The sequence below is a fragment of the Salvia splendens genome, chromosome 13, assembly GCF_004379255.2.
Source record: "Salvia splendens isolate huo1 chromosome 13, SspV2, whole genome shotgun sequence".
Lineage (NCBI taxonomy): Eukaryota > Viridiplantae > Streptophyta > Magnoliopsida > Lamiales > Lamiaceae > Salvia > Salvia splendens.
The window spans coordinates 26,592,545-26,616,058 of record NC_056044.1 but is presented as its reverse complement, the minus strand read 5'-3'; the positions used below and the strand labels follow the sequence as shown (position 1 = coordinate 26,616,058).

The following is a 23,514-nucleotide window of genomic DNA, read 5'->3' as shown; positions in this document are numbered from 1 at the left end:
CGAGCTAATTAATAAACATGTCGAGCTTTAAATGAAATTTAATTCATAATATGTGCTAGAATGCTAGGTGTAACTCAAATTATTGGTTCTTAATTAAGAAAAATAACTCTAAACGACCCACATGTTGCTGATCAAAAGCTCGAGTCTATCCATTACTATTTATATGGATAAAAGGAATGTTTAAGGAAATATTCCGTAACTTATTATATCATTACATATTTATATTATCATTCTTATTATCGGGATTAATGGCGAAGCCGTGATTTTTACGATGGGGGCTCAAGCTAGTGTTAATCTTTTTAGGGTATTTTTCGATGTCGGTGACATCGAAAACTCAAAATAATCAATATTTTTAGTTGTTATATAAGGATAATGGATGAAATTTTTTATGATGTTTAAATGTCCATCATTTTACATTCTAAAGATTTTATGCTTAGTTGTTAGGTATTCTTCGATTTGATGATGTCATGTAAAATAGAAAATATACACGAAAATACTACTATAAATTATGACGACCATAATAAAATAATTACATTTATTAATTTTTACTAAAGTATAATTGATGGATGAAAATAATTATGAAGTAAAAAAGATTTAAAACACTATAGTTGGTGATGTAAAATAGAAAATCAAATGTAAATAAAAAAATAATTATTATGTTGCATAAATAGAAAAAAATATGTAAAATTATAAGTATAGTAATGGAAAGAAAACAGTTATGAAACCAAATGTTAATCTGTCATGTTTTATAGAGCGTACGTACGTATCTCGAACATTTACAATTGAACTTCGTTTTTTATCTAAAAGTTATAGCTCGATAATATTATTTTGTTTCATAAAAGCGAGTGGATGGAGATTTAATTGGGATTTGGGTGCACACATATATGATTAATATTATTGTTCTTGGAATTAGTTTTCGCTTCCTGTATTTTTCTTTCAATTGTTGCAGTTTATTTTTGAGAAATTCATCAATTAGAACGAATGATCTTAATCTTTCACCTAGTTAATTTGTACACACACTATAAAAACAACTAAGTGGAGTATTTTTTTCCAATCTCTGCACCTCGGTATCTGCAGGCGCTGGTTAGGATGGACCAGCTGGGATATCCTAACTTCCGTTTCCGACGTAGAGATGGGGTTGATCCAGCTTCTTTGGTGATTGGTTTTGATAATTTTTCGTTTCTCACTCGTAGGTATTTAGTCAGCTTTTTTCCACTTGATAGCACAGAGGTTCCCGATTTGTGGGACCTCTATTTGGCTTCTTCATGTTCTTGTTTAGATCCTAGTCACTTTTGGGCGAAGATCATGTTGTTAAAACATTTTATTTTGATATTATTTACAGGTTGGAGGTCTGCCTAAACCTCCCGCCCACAAAGGGCGATTTTGAAAAAAAAAACTAAGTGGAGTATTTTTTTTATTTAATTATGAATGTTAATATATATTTCTAAATACATTACATATAATTTAAAAATATTTTATATTTATATGCCAACTAAACTTAAGAGACACATATATATAAAAGCATTACAAATATTAACTATTTAAAAAAACACCAATGCAATATGAATATTTTACTATATTTCGCCATCAATGCATTCAAGAGATTTATATAATATATATCAATTGTTAATAGAACCATATATATTTGATATTTGTCCAATTTGACCTAGCTATCGCATAAATAAATACTCCCTCCGCCCCGCACTACTTGTACTTATTTCCTTTCTGAGCATCCCAAGTTATTTGCACTTTTTCCATTTTTAGTAACAATTTATACCTACAGCCGTAATTGTTGACTTTGTCTATCACTTATTCTTTAATCTCCGTGCCCAAAAGGAAAGGTGTGAGTAGTGCGGGACGGAGGGAGCATGCGTCAATTTTCAGATAAATCTCAAGTAGGCTACCAATTAATACATGCAATAATTATACATAGTGACCAAATGTTGTCAGAGACTTTCAACTCCATCAACCACCTATTCTTCAAAGTTCAAACACTATAAACCATAAGAGCATCCACGATGGGGCGGACGATAGCGCGTCCTATACATCGGACGTGCTATCGTCCTCCACTGTGGGTGCGCGGACGACGGACGATGGGTTGTCCGCGCCCTAAGCTTAGTCCGCGGACGAAGCGCGAACCCGGGTTTATTGCTTGGAAGGGTAGTATCCTAACCATTGGACTACAAGTTAATTGAGATATTTTGAAAACTAATTATTAAAAATGCTTAGTGCCTTACTAATTATTTGTTAGCTTCGTGTAATTGGACTACAAGGGTAGTATTCATTTTTCCGATCATACTAATTAAATATAACCTTATTGTGAATAAATTCGTGTAAATCTAAAACTATTTACACGAATTTATTCACAATAAGGTTATATTTAATTAGTATGATCGGAAAAATGAATAAATAAAATTATGATTAAAAACTAGAATTCGGTGAAACAAGAATTTGCTTCTTCGAGTTATTAAGATGATTAATTTTATAAATGAAATGAAGGTTTTTCTCAATTTTTGTAGTTATTTAAATATTCAAATAAAAGAAAATGATTAGGGCGCCCCACTGCAGGTGGAAGGGTAGGAGGATAAAATACTGATGTGGCAGTGCATAAGGCGGGTTTTAAGGTACCTTTAGGGTGCCCCATTGTGGAGGCTCTAAATCTATCTTAGCACCCACCTTCATCACCCTCAAATTCTTTTGTCAAACGCAATTAATTCGAAAATATGCCTTTGGGTCAAATTTGTGTCACAACTCAATCAAATTTTGATACGTATATAGGTGCCACACACATACATATAAACATTCAAATTCGCATCTGATTATTAGAGCATTAGTTCAAGGTCTAGTTAAAATAATATTAACCTCATAATTTCACAATCATGTAATTCTCTGAAAAGATATTTTTTTATAAATTTCACTTTAATTGTTGCTTCCCTAGCTAGATGTGTACTAAAATCTTTTACACATAATTTTATATGAATTTAAGAAAGAGGATATAAATGAAAATAGACTTGGAACCCAAATGTTTCACAAGGGAGAATTAATATCCATAATTTTGGGATATAGAATATATATGTGTGGAATTGTTGGAATAAAAGAAATGTAGAGAGAGGGGGATGGTGTTGGTCTCGGGTCAAAAAGTGGCGGTGCCGGCCTAAGCACGTGATAGGGACGGCGGAGGAGTGGGGCTGAGCCACCACACACGTGGTGCCAAAAATCTATTACTGCCTCTCTACAGCTTCCACGTCAACTCACACTATCACGATTCCCTGATGATTAACTACATTATTTTCACTATCTTTTACATTCTTTATTTCTATCTTTTATTGTTTTTTTTTTGTTTCTTTCATTGCTTTCCCGTTTCACTTTTCATTTTTATTTTTATTCATTTCACCCCATTTAGCTATTCCTTTCTCCTTAAATCTAATCCATTTATGATCCATGTAGGGAAATAAATGAATCATTTACCTTTTTTTTTCTCTATGCAATTGTAACGTTTGATAAACAATATCAAGATTCTTGCATGGTATTTTGGAAAAAAAAAAGATTGTTGCATGTGATGGTTTTTATTTAATTGATGAAGCGTTCAAGTATACTGAGGGGAAGTTAAATAGGTTTTTTATTTTTGAAAAGGGTTTTTAATTTAGCAGATTGGTGTATATACACGTATAAATACGAGGTCCTATTAGACCGCGCTAACTAATTTAATTTGTTAACTTTGCTAACTTGTCGACCTGCATATAAAAAATGTCAACCCGATAACATTACTATGTCAACACAAATCTAGTTGACATACTTATGTTTTTGTGTTGATATCTATATTAAATGTCAACACAAATTTGTGTTAATATGTTAATGTTTTCATATTGATATTTTTAATATTTTTATTAATAAATTAGCTAAGTTAACAATTCATCAGCTCCCTATATATATAGTCGCTATAGTAAGTAGTAACAATTGCAACTAACAGATGGACCGCCCTTATTTTGCTTGTGACTTTTTCAAGGAAAAATAAGATTGAAAATTGAAGTGAAATAAGCATTAGTAGAAAACTAAACTATTTATCTTCAAGACTTCAACAACCGAAATGATCACTTTATTACAGGATGGAACTTTTTATATGGGTACCCTATTCCTGAACCAATGACACATATATCCACGATGTTATAGTTTTATTTTACAAAAGTGTAAACATTCACCAATCATACTTAGTAGTAATTTCATCCAATCAATGACATGCAACGCATAGACATATTGATAACTACCTTGTTTATTTAATTGAAAGCAGATCATTTCATATCTACATTTTATCAGTTTTCCCACAATAGAAACCCACTATCTTTATCTCACTGGGACAAAGCACGAGAGTTCAATTAAATCGAAAATATTAACATAAGGTTGTGATCAATTGAGATTTTTTAGCCTAATTGAGAACTGAGATGCATTATCAGTCACTCATTTTTATTAAATAAGTGGTCTCATGTCAACTATACACATATAATGTCAACTATAAGTTGTTGACATTTGATGTGCAGGCTATTGACGATAATACCTCCGAGTTGACATAATCTACTTGCAGTTGACATTTCGAAAATGTTATGGATGAGTGGCTGAAAATTCATCTCAATTCTCAATTAAGCTAAAAAATCTCAACCTAACATGACCTATTAACATACATATAGTGATGTATTCATTTCCTTTTTGAATCTTTTGTTCTTTGTTCTTTTTAATCTCAGCCCCACGATTTTGTCATCCGACGGTTAGATTGGTGCCACGTGTCATTTAATAATGCAGATTTTCAGTTGAATAATGCACACCGACTAATAATGCACCATTATAGTGTAATAATGCAGATTTCCAGTTGAATAATGCACACCGACTAATAATGCACCATTATAGTATAATAATGCAGATCATCTGGACCGTTGATGAATGAGATCTAACGGCCCATATTAAGAAGAATAAAGGATCTAAGGGATGAATAGGAGAATAACGCTCCTATATATATATATAAACACAAAAAATATCTTTACAATTGTATATTTTGTTGTCCTTTCATCTATATATATGTATATGTAGTAATGAAAAAAATAAAAAAGATGAAGAGGACAAGAACAATTAAAAAGGAGGAAAGTGTCTGGTAGCTATTTTGAAAATTGGGTCTTGCGATGTGAAAGAGAGTATGGACTTTGGCGTGAAAATTGTCATGCGTCCAAACAAACAAGCAAAATGGACGTACTTGAATTACGTATAATTGTGGCCACACAATTGTCATGGAATTAGAGAGAGATGGAATGAGGCTGAGTTTAAACAAATATGATTAGCTATCACAAGCACCATGGTGGCTTCCTACTCAACCAAACATAATTAATTTATTTTAATATATACATGATATAATGTTCTCCACTTACAGTGATTTTCTAGGAATGGTTATGGCGTCAATAATTGAATATGCACAGCGTGTTCCCATAACTAAAAATAAATTCTATTTACATACCACTGTGATACTAATATATTATATAAAACACATTTTTTATAATTATTCAAAAATATTAAATAAAATTTAGTGATTTTTTACTATGTTTACGATTATTAATTATGTATAGTTTAACTTTTAATATACTCTATCCAACAATAGATTATATATTATAAATATTTTAATGCATCATATCAAACACGACACTAATATAGTAATATGTATAAATTGTGCTTTTGTTATAGATCCGGTATCAATGACGGACCCTGGTGGGGTCGAGCACCAGGGTCCGATTTTGGACCTTTCCTCGGTCCTAGTTTCTCCGCCGCCGTCATTGGTGATGTCGCCGCTGTTGCCACCCACCGGAATTTCGGTGTTGGTGGCACGGTCTTGAGCGACGGTTACCGCTGCTCTCCCGCCTCCTCGGCCTCCGTTGTTTCGACCTCCATTTCGGGTCTGCCTCGCCCTCTTCATCTTTTGGTGAGCGAGGTTGTCGGTTGGGGAAGGGCCGAGAGCTCCATCGATATGAGATGCTAAGCCCTTTCCTCCGATAGCCCGCTCCATCAGATTTGACCGGACGGAGCAATTGTCTCCCTTTACCCTGGATTGTAGGTGGAATTCCCCAAACAACTCTGGTTTAGGGGAGATTCGGCTTGGTTAGTTTTGGTTTGATGGCTTTGATTGTTGGCTGTTTTGCCATTTCACAAATTCTGCAAATTGTGCAGCAAGATCTGTGTTTGAAGTCATATTGGATAGTTGGAAGTTTTCTATGGGTTCGGTTTTGGTTTTGTCAAATTCTGACATTTTTTGTGGTTTTGTGACAACAAGGCCGCCATAAGCATCTCAGAAAACCCAGTGCAACACGACAAAACAAAGCACATGGAAGTGGATCGGCACTTCATCAGAGAAAAACTAGACGGCGGTGTTATCGAGTTTCCGTTTGTCCGTTCTGAAGAACAACTCGCGGACATACTCGCCAAAGCAGTTCTGCCAAAAGTCTTCAAGGAAACGTTGGCCAAGTTAAGCATTGGAGATACCATTGCTCAACTTGAGGGGGAGTGTCAAACATACCAAAATTGAAGGACACAATTAGAGGAGAAAGATATGTAATTGATATAGAATTAATGTGTATTACATTGTCCTAGAATAGGTTGATCTCTTACCTAAAATACATTGTAATTCACTCCTACATAAGGAGGTAGAACCGAGACATACACATATCAAAAGAAATGCAATACTCTTCTCCTAAAAGCTTCTAATATGTATCACCTGTTCAAGTCTCTCGATTACCATCGTTAAGATGGTATCAGAGCAGGTTCGGGACTCAGAACAGATTCATCACCGTCCCGGGCATACCTTTCCCGACCTTTCCTAGAATCCCTGTAAAACCAATTGGTTTTAGGATGGAACCCCCGAACAGATTCATCACCGTCCCGGGCATACCTTTCCCGACCTTTCCTAGAATCCCTGCAAAACCAATTGGTTTTACGATGGAACCCATGGATTTCTATCATGGTATCAGAGCGGGTCGCCGACTGTGGGTCATATTTAACTGACCCAACAATATATCTGGGCTGAAACCGAAAAAAAATGACTGACCAGCAGTATAACTGGGCTGAAAATTTGGGCCAGTGGTCCAACCGATCGAAAAAAATTGGGCCGATTGTCCAATCGATCATAAAAAAGTCCAACCCCTCCAAGATTCACCTTCAAGGGTTTGAGGGAGGGTGTTGGCAATTGAAACATAACAATGAACAGTGCGGAGCCAGAGATTTCATAATGGGGGGTCCAAAATTAAACTTCAAAAAAAATTACATAAATTAAATTATAAGGTTCAAAATGTAAAAGTCAAATGCAATCACATCATAACATTTGTCTTCTATTCTTCATCTTCTGAAACCGCTGCATAATAGTTTCATTGGTAACTTTAACAAACACATCCTTTTCGATGTAAGGAACTAAGCAATCATTTAATAGTTGGTCTCCCATGCTATTACGTAGAGAAGTCTTGATGATCTTCATTGCTGAAAAGGCTCTTTCTACTGATGCAGTGGCAACTGGTAAGATCAATGACAACTTAACTAATGAATAAACCATTGGAAAAACTTCATGTTTCCTTGTAGAAACCATCTTTTGAGCAAGACCACTGATTCCTGATTACGTGGTCATGATTACGTGGTTGACACGGACCTTTAAGTAAGTAAGCTCTGCGAACTTGTTCTATTAAATTTGGTGGATAACTCATTATATCAGGTCGTTCTCCTGGATCACTTGGAAGATTCTCTAAATCAACCTTACTTTTATCTTCATTCGATAATTCTTGAGGTTGAAGAAGTGAAGGTTCAACTGATGAAGAATCAACGGAAGAAAGTTTCTTGAAATAACAATCCATATACCTACAAAAATAGTCTACACTGATTAAGTTCAAAATATTTGATATTTTCTGTATGCAAAACTATTAACACACACATCAAATAAAGAATTGGAGTTATAAAATTCCAACTACAGAACCACCGTAGTCCGTAGCCATTGAATTACATAAGCTATCTTCTTTCTCCCCCTTTGAATTATTATTGCAGCCAAACAAAAAAACAACCTATGTAGAAAAATTAATTGAATTATATTTGAGTTTTGAATATACCTAGTTCTAGTTTACCAGATTTCATACTTGGAACGGCAGAATGAATACGCTAAATTCAGACTTGGATTGGAACGGCAGAATGAATACGCTAAATTAAGAGGCACGATTCATATATATTTTGCTGAAACCTATCTCTAATACTCCCTCCGTCCCGTGTTACTTGCACTTATTTCCTTTCTGGGCGTCCCAAGTTATTTGCACTCTTTCCATTTTTAGTAAAAATTATCACCTACAGCCGCAATTGTTGACTTTGCTAATCACTCGTTCCTTAATCTCCGTGTCGAAAAGCAAACGTGCGAGTAGCACGGGACGGAGGGAGTATTATATTTATTATAAATTATAATTATTGTGAAATTACTAAAATACCCCTAAGTTTTTTAAGAATTAGTGGGGGGACCATGGGCCCGGCCTCGCCCCACCCTCCCTCCGCCCCTGACAATGAATATAATAATATCTCACATCAGCTTAATCCACTATATAAGTCTCATGGGTCTCTCCTCTTATCACCAATTGGTTTTAAGATGGAACTCATGGCTTTCTATCAGCCGAAAACTCCATTCTTGGACCTCCGAGATCCCGCACAACTCCATCTTCGACCCCACGGAGCTCCTCCTTGATCGCGAGCTGCGGACTTTCACCACAATCCTTCAGCCTCTGCAGTAAATAAAAGGGGAGATAAAGAAAACACGTGAGTAAAATAGAATATATGAGAGAGATGGAGATAGAGATGGACACAGAAAGAGCAGAGAGTTCAGACGTATATTTTGAAGAAGATACGTTTAATTCTTATTTTATTCAATCAAATTTTTAATTAAATGGGCTAAATATATGGGCCCATTATTGAATTAGTTGTGTACACAGTCTGATAATAAAAGATAGATCCATTGATTAATGGAAGATAATTATGTTTTTATTTTTTTATTTTATTTTATTTATTGATTTTTTTTCAAAATTATTGATAAACATGAAAGTATTTATTTAAAAAATATTTAAATATATCATTCAAAATAAATATTTACATTATAATAGTATATATATTTTTAAATAATTATTTATTACTATCATTTTTGTACTATATTCGACCCCACGAGTTTCGATTCCTGGATCCTCATTGTCCGGTATATTGGTAAAAATAATGATGTGTAATGAATGTGATGAACCCAACATGTTTCGTTGATCCAAAATATAGATTGAACTGCAAAACAATTTTTAGCCAAGTTCAATTGTGAAAGACAAAATTTTACTGTATTAATTTAAAACATGCAAACTATATTACCCTTACAAACATATTCTCCTTCCTGATATCCCTCCCAAGGTGTTAAGGGAGATTTAGTGATTTACTGAAACGTGAACAAATGAATATACTGAAAGGCGTGGATAACACTTTCAGATCAAATCAATTTGGTGGTTCTACTAATATTTGATCGGATATAATTCAGGTTTTAGAAGTTTCGTATGTTAATTAACGATCCAACTTTGAACCAAAAAAGATCAATAAGAAGAGGCCTGAAACGAAACATCGCGTGTCTTCACGAAGCATTGCGTCTCTTCGTTTTTCTTAACTGATTTTAACAGTTTTTTAAGGAGTTTCGAAAATTGCAAATCAGTCCTTCGACAATCAGAAATTATATTTCCTGATGAATTTTCTACATGGCTCGACCCCAGCCAGGGGCTCTGCCCCTTGGACCCTGCTACTCGGGGCGCTGCCCCCGAATCCCCGTCTAATCATAATGAATTCAAACAAGCGTGCGCTCCGCACTTCCAAACTTATATGATGTCTCATTATGACACTATTGATCAATCAAGTTAATCTAATTATACTAAAATAACCAACAATAGGTACACACATAGCGATGCCATCATCTTCGGAAAATGGGGACAGAGCGACACTTGCCTAAACGAATGAGGGAGAATAATGAAGGAGAAGGTTGTTTCTTACTAGTGAATTAGGGAAGAAGAAGCAGGAGAACTGGATTGGCAATGAGTTTCATTTAATTTTTAGTACGTACTTTTTTTCTCTTTTTAGTATTAAGAGTATATCGAAATTCACTTAAAATTACTCTAACTTTTATGAGTATATACTAAGTTAGTGAACATACTCGTTATTTTCTTATAATTAAGCTAAATGGATATTTTTCAACTTATTTAATTTTATTATAATCTTAAAACTGCTCTTGTGTGATACATAAATCATTATAATTTATTGAACAAAAGAAGGGAATTTGAAGCCCCGCCATCCGGAAAGGATCACCTCATGCATTGTATACTACATTTCATAATACACTATTAAATAATCGACAATCGGAAAGGATCACCTCATGCATTGTATACTACATTTCATAATACACTATTAAATAATTGACAAGTGGATCTTATTTTATGGAAAGAAAAGTTGTTTCCATTATAACCGAAAGGGATCACCTCATGCATTGTATACTACATTATATAATACACCATTAAAAAATTGACAAATGAATCTTATTTTATGGAAAGAAAAGTTGTTTCCAATATATCCTCTCCACTTAAGTAAAGAAATTAAACTACACTAAATATAAAAAACGTATTTATTGAAATCAATTTCAGTTAATTATGCTCAATTTTTTTAAAAAAAACAAAGTAATTTCAATCAATTTTATTATATTGATATTGTGTTTTTTCTAGGACTCAAACATGATCGTTTGATACAAGCATATTATATGCAGAAGCTATGTTTATAATAAATAAATTATGAACCTTTAAAATTTTGTATATTAAATATTTTCTTACTTTTTAGTACTACTATTTTCTTTCTTGTTACTTGAAGTTTTTCCAATATTTTTTTTCTTTTTATGATATTTTGATTTTGATTTTTATATTCCTGCTATTTGTACTTATTTCATGATATACAAAAATTACTAATATATGGACTAGTGTTGCTAATACTAATGGTGATGTTATTTTAGCATTGTATACTACATTTCATAATACACTATTAAATAATTGACAAGTGGATCTTATTTTATGGAAAGAAAAGTTGTTTCCATTATAACCTTTCCAATTGGGTAAAGAATTTTAAACTACACTAAATATAAAAAATGTATGTATTCAAATCAATTTCAGTTAATTATGCTTAATCTTAATAATAAAATAAGTAATGTTGGATCACATTTTATAGAAAGAAAAGTTAAATCAAAATATTTTTTCTTGCACTTAATTTCTACACATCTTTTAGTTTCACTAATTCTCCACATATTTTAATAACTAATCTTGTTTCTTTTCAAAGGTTATTTCCTCGTAATTTTGTTAGATGCTATATCAATAATATATATATATATATATATATATATATATATATATATATATATATATATATATATATATATATATATTAATTTTTATGTATTTTATGCTAAAATAACATCACCATTAGTATTAGCAACACTAGTCCATATATTAGTAATTTTTGTATATCATGAAATAAGTACAAATACATAGCAGGAATATAAAAATCAAAATCAAAATATCATAAAAAGAAAAAAATTATTGGAAAAACTTCAAGTAACAAGAAAGAAAATAGTAGTACTAAAAAGTAAGAAAATATTTAATATACAAAATTTTAAAGGTTCATAATTTATTTATTATAAACATAGCTTCTGCATATAATATGCTTGTATCAAACGATCATGTTTGAGTCATAGAAAAAACACAATATCAAGATAATAAAATTGATTGAAATTACTTTGTTTTTTTAAAAAAAATTGAGCATAATTAACTGAAATTGATTTCAATAAATACGTTTTTTATATTTAGTGTAGTTTAATTTCTTTACTTAAGTGGAGAGGATATATTGGAAACAACTTTTCTTTCCATAAAATAAGATTCATTTGTCAATTTTTTAATGGTGTATTATATAATGTAGTATACAATGCATGAGGTGATCCCTTTCGGTTATCATGGAAACAACTTTTCTTTCCATAAAATAAGATCCACTTGTCAATTATTTAATAGTGTATTATGAAATGTAGTATACAATGCATGAAGTGATCCTTTCCGACATTCAATAGTACAGTTTCACTTTTACAACAAATAGCTAATGACAAAAACACACACACATTGTTAATTTTTCATTTCATTTGTCTGTAATACAAATTCTGTCATTGAAAATGGTAAATTTAAACATCCAAAATCAGCGTGTAGAAGGTCTTTCCCTTTTTGCGGTCGATATGTTTTTAAGGTTCAGGTTCAAGCTGGCTAAGGAATTAATGGCTCCATTTCAGCTTGAGCTTTTCTTTCTGGCTCGCTTGGCGCAGCAACAATTAACGAGCTCAAATCGAGCTCAAGCTCGATCCGTCATCATTACTCGAGCTCGAGCTCGAGCTCTATACATTTGTAAGATGAACAGCTTACAACAAGAATAAAGAAAAGAATAAATAGTGAATGTGGAGTGAAGACTAATAATGATGGATGAACTGATTGTTTAAATCTCTCAACTCTAATGTTGCACGTCTGTCTGTGGTTGCAAGAAAACAAATAAACTTGTTCTACATAGAATGTGAGTGGTGTTTGTGACCTCAAACTAAAAGGAAAACTTGAAGGCACCCACCTTGGAATCAGTAACAGTCTCCCAGAAAGACACCTTCTTGGCCTGCTTTTCTTTCTCCTCTGCTTTCACTTTCAGATCATCTATCGTTCCGGGTAGAGCTGCGTCGATAGCATTCCTAAATTTGTCATGAAGATTGACTCTATCTCTCGTTCCCGACACAAGACTGCTTGCATTAGGCCTCTTTAGAAAATCCAAAACGTTCAACAAATTCCTCCTGCAATACAAAAACAATCTCAACTTTTTGCAGCATAACCAAGATGATGCTGGGATTTCTGGTCTTGTTATAGCAGCCCAACATGTTTCTTAACAGTATATTCTCTCTCCCTCACTAACTTGAATTTTCAACAGATGTTAACCATCCATCATTCCAATTTTCATCACTAACTTTCTATATTCGTTATTGCTTAAACAGCCATCAAAATTAGATGAGTAATTGTGGATGCACAAGTTTTGCATTTGTTTCATGTCAGTGACCTCTAAAAGAAAGCATAGGATGTTGAGTTGAACTTGCAACATAAAGATTTTAAGAATACTCTTATAAAACTCATACAGGAAGATGACAGCATGTGAAAGTCCATAACCGAAAAATCATCACATTGTCAAGCCATCAACTAATAACTACTTGTAATAAGTAGCACTTAATCACCAAGGAAGACTGATTGAATCATGAATTGAGCATCAATGAATATATGGCGTAGCAACGAAAAACAAAGGAAACATGATGGAGGGAAAGTGTGTGTACCCGCTAGCAAAATTTTGCGTGATGGCAACAGAATCTTCGAGATTAATAACCAGATGCCACCATCCGTTAGGCACAAATATGACTTCCCCTGCTTTACAAACGCATTCAATGGTCCTCTTCTCCCAACTTTTCGTGGCACTGTAGAAGTTCATAAACCACTCAATTATGGAAACAGGACAAGCAACCTCTGCACCATCTGGGCTCGGATGCACCCCAGGCGGCACCACATCAGGAGGAAACAGCACCCACTTCTTGGAACCTCTCACCACCGCATTCCAAGCAGAGGTCGAGTTAGGATCAATGTGGAAAGACGATCCAGAACCTGCCGGCCCAATAATAATCCATCTATAGTCCGGTCTCTCACTTCCCAAAACACTAAAAAGATCCTCACTGAAATATTCAGGTACCCCATAATCCATCCCCAACTGAGGAACTTTCTCAGCAAACTTAGGGTCGAAAAGATACAACGGCCGTTCCTCTTTCACTTGATCCGAGTATCTAAAGTAGTCCCCGAGCTTCATCTGCACTGGCCCAACCAAGAACTGTTCATCACCACAAACTTCAACCAGATACTCCCTGTCCCATTTCTCCATTGCAGGCCATTTCTCCAGACAGCCTTCCAACAACACTGGCTTATTCGGCTCCTCAAAGCTCAGTATAAACTCATCAACAGAAATTCCCCTTCTCCTCACTATGTTATCCCTCTCAATCCACTCAGGTTTCATCTCAAGATTAGCACAGAGCCAGCTCTGAAACAAGTAATCAGAATAAAAATCCCTAACTCTAACCCCACTGCTAACAATCTTGAACGAGCTTTTATAAGAACTAACAAAAGTGTTTTTCCAAGTCCCTTTATACAAGAACCCATTTTGATAAGTATCCAGTACGAGATTCCTCCAAAGAGGCTCTTGATTGCAGAAAACATAGAAAGATTTGCTCACAGTTGATAAAACCCCCAATTGGGTCCCGCTGAGAAATGCAAGAATCTCGAGAAGGAGCTCATCTGTGAGGATTTGGAGATTGCCGAGGCCCGTGTTCCTTGAATTGGTGGGCGAAGAGCTGAAGTAGAGGTTGCCCAACGGTTGGACGCCGTGAGAGTGGGATTGAGCCGAGTTTTTCAAGCTGAATTTACCTTCTTCAGTTTGCTCGAATTCTTCCTCTTCCGTTAATGAATGCGGCGGCGGTGCCACGCCTGTAGCTTGCCTTTTGAATTCAAGTTTTTGTTTCTTTGCGGCTGAATTCGGCCTCTTGGAATGGGTTACGCGGGATTTTTTCGATTTCTTCGATCTAGCCTTGACCCATAAATTTTTGGAGCTCAGCATTTTTAACAACGGCGAGGTCGGCGGCGGTTTAAGCCGCCGGAGAGTGTATGCAGGGATGAAGGCAAAGAGGAAAGACAAGCAACGAGCACTTGTACAACTAAATATAAAGGTTATTTAACCATTAGAAAAAAACAAAAATTAATACTTTTACTCATAATTTATAGTAGTATTTTATTAGTATATTGAATCACAAATCACAACAATTAGAGCATTAGCAATGGGGAACCCTAAGGCGCGCCCTATGGCGCGCCACGTCAGCAGTTTTATCCTCCTACCTCCCCACCTGTAGTGTGGCGCCCTAAGGTGCGCCCTATGGCGCGCCACATCATCATTTTATTATTTTGTTTAATTAATTTAATCGTTTTCAAATAACAAGTAACGAGTAAATAAAAAACGGTCTAAATAACAAACAGCGAAGTTTTAATAAAAAAAAGTTACATCATTGAACTAATAAAAAAAAAACTAAGTCGAACCAATTCCCAACTTCCGACGCAGCTCATCGAGTAACGCCCGGAGATATTCAGCTTCGTCGGGGCCGGTACACTTCTTGAGGGCCTTGTGCGTCTGCAACATCGTCCTTGCCATCGACGCTGTTGCTAACGACTCAAATGCGGTGGCCGTCTGGGTCGGGAGCTCTACTGGGACCGGAGCTTGGGTTGCAGCGGTCGACGATGAGGTCGCGGTCGCCTTCCCCTTGGCCTTCGCAGCCTTGACGCCGGAAGGACACCGGTGTGCCGGAACTCCCTTCATCCACGTACGTCCGGTTGAGGTCAACCGGGTGACTGCCGCTGCCGCTGCTCGTGTAGTCACCAACTTCGGTGAGCTTCGTCCTCTTCGGCGCACTAGTGTGCAGAATTCCACCTTGGAACTTCTGTTTCTCCCTCAAGAGCGCCCAGATGGCCTCGTGCTTGAAATCGCCGAACATCGACCGGTACGACAACATCGCTTTAGTGCGCACGTCGCTCGCGCTCTCGCCGCTCACCTGTGACCGCGTGAACATCTCGAACTCCGCCGCGTACAAGTTCACTTGCTTCTTGACTTGATCCCAGTGCTTGCGGAGTTGCTCACGCTTGCGCTTGTACGCGGTCGGCGGCTTGACCGAATTGTAGAGGTCCGTGATGCGTTCCCAGTACGCGATCTGTCACTGGTTGTTCGCGAATATCGGATCTTCCGATATATATACCCAACATCGGGCCAAAGTGAGAGTTTCGTCGTCGTTGTAGTTCGTACGGCCAGGGGCGTACTCATCGCAATCACCGGGAGGCGACAACTTCTGCGCCCGCTGCCGGTTCCGCTTCTTTCTGGCTCGGGCGGAAGCGGTCGAGGCGGGGTCGGATCGGCCGCTGCGGTTGGGCGGTGCGGAGACGGCTCCATGTCAGACAACCCATACGATTCCATACTGAAATCGGGATCGTAATGGGTGTTGGTGTCGAACGAACGATAATCGCCGGGTTCTGTACCCGGCCAATGCGCCCCTGCGCTAAACGTAGGACTATTGGGGCTTGAATCCATTTCGTAGTAATTATGTAAATGTAAGTTTCGAAAATGAAATCGCGTGAAATGAAATGTTACAAATGAACGGTATTTATAAAAAAACGAAACCGCGTGCCATCGTCCGCGGTCGATCGTCCGCGACCTCCACAATGGGGCGGACGATGGCCATCGTCCACGCTTTCCTCCGCGACCGAAGTATAGGGCGCGACTATCGTCCGCGCCCTATGGCGCGCACCCGCAATGGGTGCGGACGATGGATGGCGCGGACGATGCGCGCTATCGGGCGTGCCATCGTCCGCCCATTGAGGATGCTATTAGCAAATTAGCTACTGTGAATAAGAAGATAGTCACTTTTAACATTTTATTTTTATGAAGCTCATTAGTCAAAAAATTTTAAGGGAAAAGATGATTTTATTACTCCTAGTATTAAGTTTCTTCACTCTATTTTATTTTATCCACAATTTACGAGAAAGGGTCTTACAATGGAAGGGTTTCAGCATGATTTAATAAAAACTTGATTAAGGTGAGGGCAGAGGTTGTCATTTGCGTCCCAAGAAGACTGGGCATATGTGACAATTGGGGTACAAGAAAAATAACAGATCCAAATTAAAGTGTGAAGTAAAGGAAACAGAAAAAGAGAAGCACAAGCGAAATTTGCTGATCAACCACAAAGAATACAATTCCTATATCGACAAATTTGATGTATGCTATGCCACAAATTGAAGTGATGCGAAACTGCGCGACGACGTGCCAGTATTACCAATCCCCTTAGCAACAAATTAGCAAGATAAAACCTTCACCCACAATCCAAACACCAGAAAAGCTCAAAACCACTCAGCATCCAAACAGTAATGATAATAACAGAGGCTTCGGGGATGGAACAAAGACCAGTCAGTCTTAGTTTCGCAGTGTTGACACAACCCTGCGTTGTCCGATACGAGGACCTTTGTCTAAAAGGATTAGCAAACCTTCATTCCTGGCAGACATCCCGAACGTGTACCTGAGACACTCAAAAAAAGAAAAAATGAGCGGATAATGGTTAACAAATACAATGTCTAACTGCATTAATTCAGGGATAGGTGCTATTATGCATTCTTATTTGGCAGTGGCTCAACCATGTAAAACAGCAAAAGAGAGTATAGAGCAAAAATTTCTGATGTCCAATAAAATCCACAAGTTAATTAGACACTTTCATGGTATTGTATCTTACCTGCTTCTGCGTGCATTCCTTCTCCATAATATGACCCACTGAACAAAGAGAAATACATAGTCAGTATTTATGAAGAAATGGTAATTACAAGATTTACTAATGTCCTGCAATTAGAGTTTTAACAAACAGCTCCCACATGTGACCAGTGTTGCATGAAAATAAAAAACTTCAGATGGAAGTAATTTACAGGATCTTATTACAAACAATGGCTCTGTTTGCTAAACAGCCAGTAGATGATCCCAAGTGTGAGCATACATAATGAAAAGATAAAAGTTGGAAGAAGTCCATAACAACCCAAACCACATAGATCTTAATGGTAGACATTATATCTACGAAAAGATGCTTAGAATCTACACTGTTTTTGTAATCATGAAGTGAGGCTTTCCCCACTAATAAATAGAGGTATTTGGCTGCACTTTCTTTTGTCTGAAACACAACGCTTGTACAGTGCTAACTGCTAAAGGTTGTGAGGCTTTGCATAACCACACATATTAATCAAGTTTTTGCAAATAGTTCCCTATCTTTGATACGAAGAGTGTAATTGCAGATAATGCATCAAAGCAGAAAAAAGGGCAATGTGTCTTTTTCATGTGTAGATGCAACTGGAATTTGGAAAAAAAAATCAGTATTTACCACTATCATTACCTTCAATAAGGAAACGAAGCTTAAACCCTTAGTTACTGGCTTCTTCTGGATAGGCATTGCTTTTGCTGGTGTCATTTCTTTGCACAAGTTCTCAGCTATCTCTTTCAGCAAAATCATTTGTGCTTTATCAGTTCCAACAGAGATAAGAGCCTGCCTCATTGATTCTCTATCAGCTTCAAGAGCCTGAAGCCTTGCATACAGTTTCTGCATCTGTAGGTCCATGACATCAGAGTGGTCTAGTGAACCCTGGGAACTTTTTGAATAGTCCTCATATACGGATCCATCAGAACCCTTATGATCCATGACACCATTAACTGCAGACCGTTGATGGATGGAATCTATTGTGTAAACTCTGTCACTTATGTCATCTCCAGCTTCAGATGCACTATCCACTTTCCTGTAATTAGGGTTCAAATCCAAATGGGAAAATTTCGTCTTCCTGAAACTGCCGCCATATTTTGGGGAATCAGGCGCAAAATCTGGACTCATTTCTTTCACCATTCCAAATTGTGAATATGAGCTATCAGTAGATAACTTCCTAAGATGATTAGGCCATCTTGGAGATTGACCAACAATAACCTTTTCAAGCATATTTTTTGTGCCAGAGTATTCCCTATCAGGCTCGATGGTTCTAGTAGGACTTCGCTCAAATTCATTGAGCCTGTACTCGAAATCCCTCAGCTCATACCGAGAGTGTGGAGTTTCCCCAAAGGGGTATTTCTCAATGTCAGCACTTTCATCATCACCATCTGGATAAGCTTGAGATTCATTTATATTGCACTTGAGAGGTGGGTAAATATCGTATCCAGGAAACTCATATTGTCCCTCTAGGTTCTCAGTCATGCTTGTGTTTTGGCCCACAACCTTTTCTCCATCGGCTTCAGACTCTGTGAGCCCAAAACTCAACATCCTGTGTTTGTAGGCCTGAATCTCACAGGTAAGTGAATGGACGGCCTGTTCCCTCTTATACAACAAATCGTCCAATGCCAATGCCACTTGCTGATCATGTGCCATTTTCTCCTCCGCAAACCTCTTAAACTGCCTTGCCTCCATGTGAACCTCTGCCTTCTCCCTCTGCAGCCTCAGAATCATAGACATGGCCTCGTTTGCAGCTGAAGAAGATGCATTTCTCTCCTCATCTAATTCGATGAGGAGGTCCTGGATAGTCTGCTGCTGACTGCTGACTGTTTCACGCAGTGCCATACATTCATTTTCGACCTCCACACGAGCATTTTGCGGCACAACAAGTCCGGGGACAGTAAATTTGTTTCCTTCCTCGACGTCATCATATTTACGCTTGATAGAGCGTAGACACATCTCAGATAAGGCAGTGTCCGTCATTGAACAGCTGCAACCACAGTCACAACATTGGACATGGCTCATGGATTGGAGCGAATCATCTAACTCCATGAATCAGTCAATACACACCCAACGCAGACCAAGCCCCAGAAACTCACAAGTTCACCCCAACTATCAGTGTTTTTAAACACGAAGAACTATAAAATACAATTAATAAATTCAGAATTAAAAAGCATCAACTCCTCCGCCCGTATGTATATTAATAAACTTCCCTTCAAATTATGCATGAATTTTCCCCTCTATTCCTCAATGAAGACAAAAGAAACCAATGGTTCCGGATAAAAATGATTCAATCGCCACGAATCCCCTGCAAAGAAATGACCAAGAAAACCCAAAACGAAAAATTAGGGTGCAGAAATGAGATATTTCCAGAATGACGTGAAGGGAAAACGAACCTGGAAATTCCCGGGAAGGCGAGAAGAGTGAGAATGATATTCTCCGGAAAGCCAAAGGTGTTCTCTGTAAGGAATTGTGATCGGAAGGGGAAACCAATCTCCCGTTGGAATTGGGAGATTGAGGGAAATGAAAGTATTATTGGGGGAGGATTTGAAACCCTATCCCTTCCGGTGATGAATTATTCTGTGTCAGGTATTTGTGTTTCGCGATGATCTGATAGCTGGTTTAGAGAGAGAGAGAGAGAGAGAGAGAGATACCAAAGTTAGACAGACGATTTGACTAACCAGAGCGCGTGTGGATCGCGCGTAGCAAATTGGATTTCGTTAACTCACCCGCTAAATTTTGTGTGTATACAAGTTACTGCGATGATTACTAACATTCAATTCCTAAAAAATAGAAAATTTGAAATGACATTAATTTTAATATATAATTAATAAAATAAGATAAAAGAGTTAATAAAAATAAAAGAAATAAAAATCAAAATAAAAATAAAAAAGATATCTTAAAATATAAAGTTTGAAAAATATCTAGGGGCAATTCAAAATAAAAATAGTTTATATTGGTCAGGGACGAAGGGTATTACTATATTACTACTAATATTATTTTTACTAAGTACCTAAAAGGTTCAATGAACCACCTAAACACCACCCAGACCGATGAGGCAAGCGGCGGGAAGTAGCACATATACCAGCGTTGGCTCTACAGTTCTGTTTTTGTTTCACATTATTATACGTAATAATTTAGCCTCACGAATACAAATTTAATGAAGACTATTTTTTTCAATGGTTAACTAATCTCATGATTCTATATTATTATGACATACTTTTATTTAGTATTTTTTACTAAGGGAATCAATTTTTTAAAAAATTGAATATACCATAATTATCTACTTAAACATAAATAAATTCTATATTAACAAAAAATAAATTTTCAATATACGCGATAGTCAAATTACATTAACCAGGCTTGGGCCCAACATAAGAGCACCAACAACCGTGCTCTTGCCAACGAGCACGGTTGTGGGCCCGGCGCCACTATTTCTGCATGCTCTTAGGCAATAGCACAACAACCACAGTTGTGCTCTTCCGCAAGGACGAACACAAGGGTCCCACCATTCTATTATTCAATTTAAATAAAAACATTTCCATAATATTAAAATTCATTAAAAAAACCGAAATAATATTACAAATTACAAATAAAATAAAAAAGACATAATTAAAATCCTAAAAAATAAAAACTACATAATTAAAATCCTAAAAAATAAAAATTACATAATTAAAATACTAAAAATTAAAAATTACATAATTAAAGCTAAAAATATCCCCGTGGAAGACTATTCATCCGGCGGCACTACCCCCAATTATTTTTGGAGGCCCAATATCATGGCCTCGTGCGATCGAAGTTGCGAGGGGGTCATATTTGACCTATCGGCCATATTGAGTTGGGCCAAAATCGCCCACAACGAGTTGGTGGGGGGTGGAGGTGGCGCATAGGGCACGGGAGCGGGTTCGGGAGCATCGCTGAATGGAGTCGCGGCGCGACGGCGGTTGGTCGCCGCCTTCTTCCTTCATTGCGGTCGGTGTTGGGAACCGCTCGGGCCGGCGTCGGGGCTACCCAAGTTAGCTCTGGCGAGTTGGCTAACCACGTCTTCGGAGCCGGTGTCGGATAGGGATACCGACCTTGACCGTTTGGTCCCGCTAGAGGAGGATGTTACGTCTCCCCTATACTTCAGATGCGACCGCGTCTCCTGCCAAATGTTGAGGTACTTGAACGCCTTGTAGTTCATGGATTGGTAGGTCGACATGGCGGACCTGATGATGTCGACCTCGCTCCGGCCGCTCCCCGCCGACCGCTCTTCCTGGAGGTAATACCCCCGGAACTTTTGGATTTCTTCGTTGGCTCTGTAGATGGCGTTGCGAACAATACTCTCATTGCGCTCGATTGTTCCATCCGGCCGGTTTTCATTGTACCGGCGACAAATGCGCCACCCAAAGTGATCACCGGATTGGTTCGTGCCAACCTCCGGATCTTCGGAGATTGACAAGAACGCCTTGAACAATTGCTCCATCTCCGCCGGAGTGTACGGTGTGCGGACACCACGAGTAGGAGGAGTCGGAGTTTGGGAGGGGGCGGTTGACCTCGCTCTAGGTTCGGGTGTCCACCCGTATTGCTTTTCGGGGGCATCTTGGTCGTTGATCGGGTAAGGCCGGTAGCCACCTGGAACGCCCGAACTTTGGGTTTGAGGAGGGGCCGAATATTCTGTTTCCGGACTAGGAAACGGTTGTGAACCGAACCAATCGGGGTTCCAACCGTGGGAGCCCGGAGGGTGATCGCCTTGGCCGGACATTGTTATGTTGTATGAGTGGAAGAAAGTTGAGAATGGAGATGAGAGAATGTAGATGAGAATGGAAATGAGAGAATGTAGATGAGAATTGTGTAGTGTGGTGTGAATTTTTTAGTGTGAAAGTGGGGGTATTTATAGATGAAAATGTGTATTTTTGGGGGAAAAAAATTTAAAAGTAGGTAGAAAATGGTAGAAAACGGATATATTTTTTTTGGGAAGTGTGAAAATATTTTTTTTATTTTTAATCGGTTTTTTAATTAAAAATCAAATTTTTTTAAAAAAATTCAAATGCAACGGCTATGCTGTTGCCCTATCACGTCCGGCCAAGTCACCTGCTCGATGCATCGAGCAGCGCCGCTGGCGCGAGAGCAGCGGCGGACGACGTCTTCCGTGCCGCTGGCACGGACGGACGCCGTCCGTCCACAGATGCTCTAAACTACCCCACATATATATTCTTTTACTAGTATTTGAGTAAAAATCATAATATTGCATTATCATCACAATCAATCTTACTTCTACTAGATTTTGTTTGACGGAGTCCTAAAACTTTGAGTATCCATCAATGGATCGTCATGGCCTCCATGAATATGATAAATTATTCAAAATTTTATCCGAGTGGATGGCATCACGTTGGTCAGTTTTACCGAGTTAACAAAAATTAATGGATATTAGATTAAACTAAATTCGAGGATATAATGAAGCAGAATATAGCAGAATGGAATGAATGTAAAAAAGATATGAATGTAAGAAGTAATGACAAAATTTGGATGATTTTTTTTATAAGCACAAGGAATACCAAATGAGAGGAATGGAATACAAAATTTTAATTGACTCAAATATTTATCTACATCTAATGATCTCCATAAAATATGACATTGAGTTATGAGTTCGGATTAGAATTTTGACTCATTTCAATGTATGACAATCGCGAATTATTTTAGATATGTACATAGTATTGTGTAAGACAAGTAAACATACATGTCGCAATCGTACATATATTTGCCTTGTTTGACGGATCTCAACCTATGAAGAAGTCATACATTAGTTTTGGTTGAAAAAAAAGGAAGCATAAGCAATAATCTCAAAAGTAGAGAAAGTTGATCTAGAGGAAATTTATGAATTCTTTGAATTGGGATGGTTAAAATCAAACTGTGCGTGCCGCTCAACCAAGAGGTGCCATCATTTATTGAATGAATCTTATATTCTTATTATCCATACAATCTTATTATATACTACTATTGTGCCATAAATTCATGAGTGACCATCATTAATTGGGTAGGTTTATGTGACTTGAATATTTGTC

At 37.2% G+C, this 23,514-nt stretch overlaps 2 protein-coding genes across 4 annotated transcripts; both read right to left on the bottom strand.

The window, feature by feature from the left end:
• Positions 1-12,060: 12,060 nt before the first annotated feature.
• LOC121761173 (F-box protein At5g06550-like) lies at positions 12,061-14,834 on the bottom strand. Of its 3 annotated transcripts, XM_042156776.1 has the most exons (4): positions 13,442-14,834; positions 12,700-12,913; positions 12,471-12,498; positions 12,061-12,423 (listed from the first exon to the last, which is right to left on the bottom strand). In XM_042156776.1, exons 1-4 carry the CDS (start codon positions 14,761-14,763, stop codon positions 12,413-12,415), a joined length of 1,575 nt encoding a protein of 524 aa, XP_042012710.1. In that variant the 5' UTR covers positions 14,764-14,834; the 3' UTR covers positions 12,061-12,412. The 3 variants fall into 3 exon arrangements, with proteins under 3 accessions (XP_042012710.1, XP_042012708.1, XP_042012709.1); XM_042156774.1 differs by having other exon boundaries at positions 12,061-12,498; XM_042156775.1 differs by having other exon boundaries at positions 12,061-12,475.
• Positions 14,835-16,839: 2,005 nt separating this feature from the next.
• On the bottom strand, positions 16,840-20,130 carry LOC121762821 (myosin-binding protein 7-like). The gene is made up of 4 exons (XM_042158825.1): positions 19,867-20,130; positions 18,113-19,778; positions 17,468-17,505; positions 16,840-17,257 (listed from the first exon to the last, which is right to left on the bottom strand). Exons 2-4 carry the CDS (start codon positions 19,520-19,522, stop codon positions 17,155-17,157), a joined length of 1,551 nt encoding a protein of 516 aa, XP_042014759.1. The 5' UTR covers positions 19,523-19,778; positions 19,867-20,130; the 3' UTR covers positions 16,840-17,154.
• Between the last annotated feature and the right edge of the window lie 3,384 nt (positions 20,131-23,514).

Excerpts from the sequence above, each read along its gene's own strand:
- LOC121762821 (XM_042158825.1), bottom strand. The coding sequence starts at position 19,522 with ATGGAGTTAGATGATTCGCTCCAATCCATGAGCCATGTCCAATGTTGT. Across the intron at positions 17,506-18,112 it reads GCTTCGTTTCCTTATTGAAG|TGGGTCATATTATGGAGAAG; the intron begins GTAATGATAGTG and ends CTCTTTGTTCAG. Across the intron at positions 17,258-17,467 it reads AGGAATGCACGCAGAAGCAG|GTACACGTTCGGGATGTCTG; the intron begins GTAAGATACAAT and ends TGAGTGTCTCAG.
- LOC121761173 (XM_042156774.1), bottom strand. The coding sequence starts at position 14,763 with ATGCTGAGCTCCAAAAATTTATGGGTCAAGGCTAGATCGAAGAAATCG. Across the intron at positions 12,914-13,441 it reads ACGCAAAATTTTGCTAGCGG|GAGGAATTTGTTGAACGTTT; the intron begins GTACACACACTT and ends TTTGTATTGCAG. Across the intron at positions 12,499-12,699 it reads AGACTGTTACTGATTCCAAG|CTGTTCATCTTACAAATGTA; the intron begins GTGGGTGCCTTC and ends TCTTGTTGTAAG.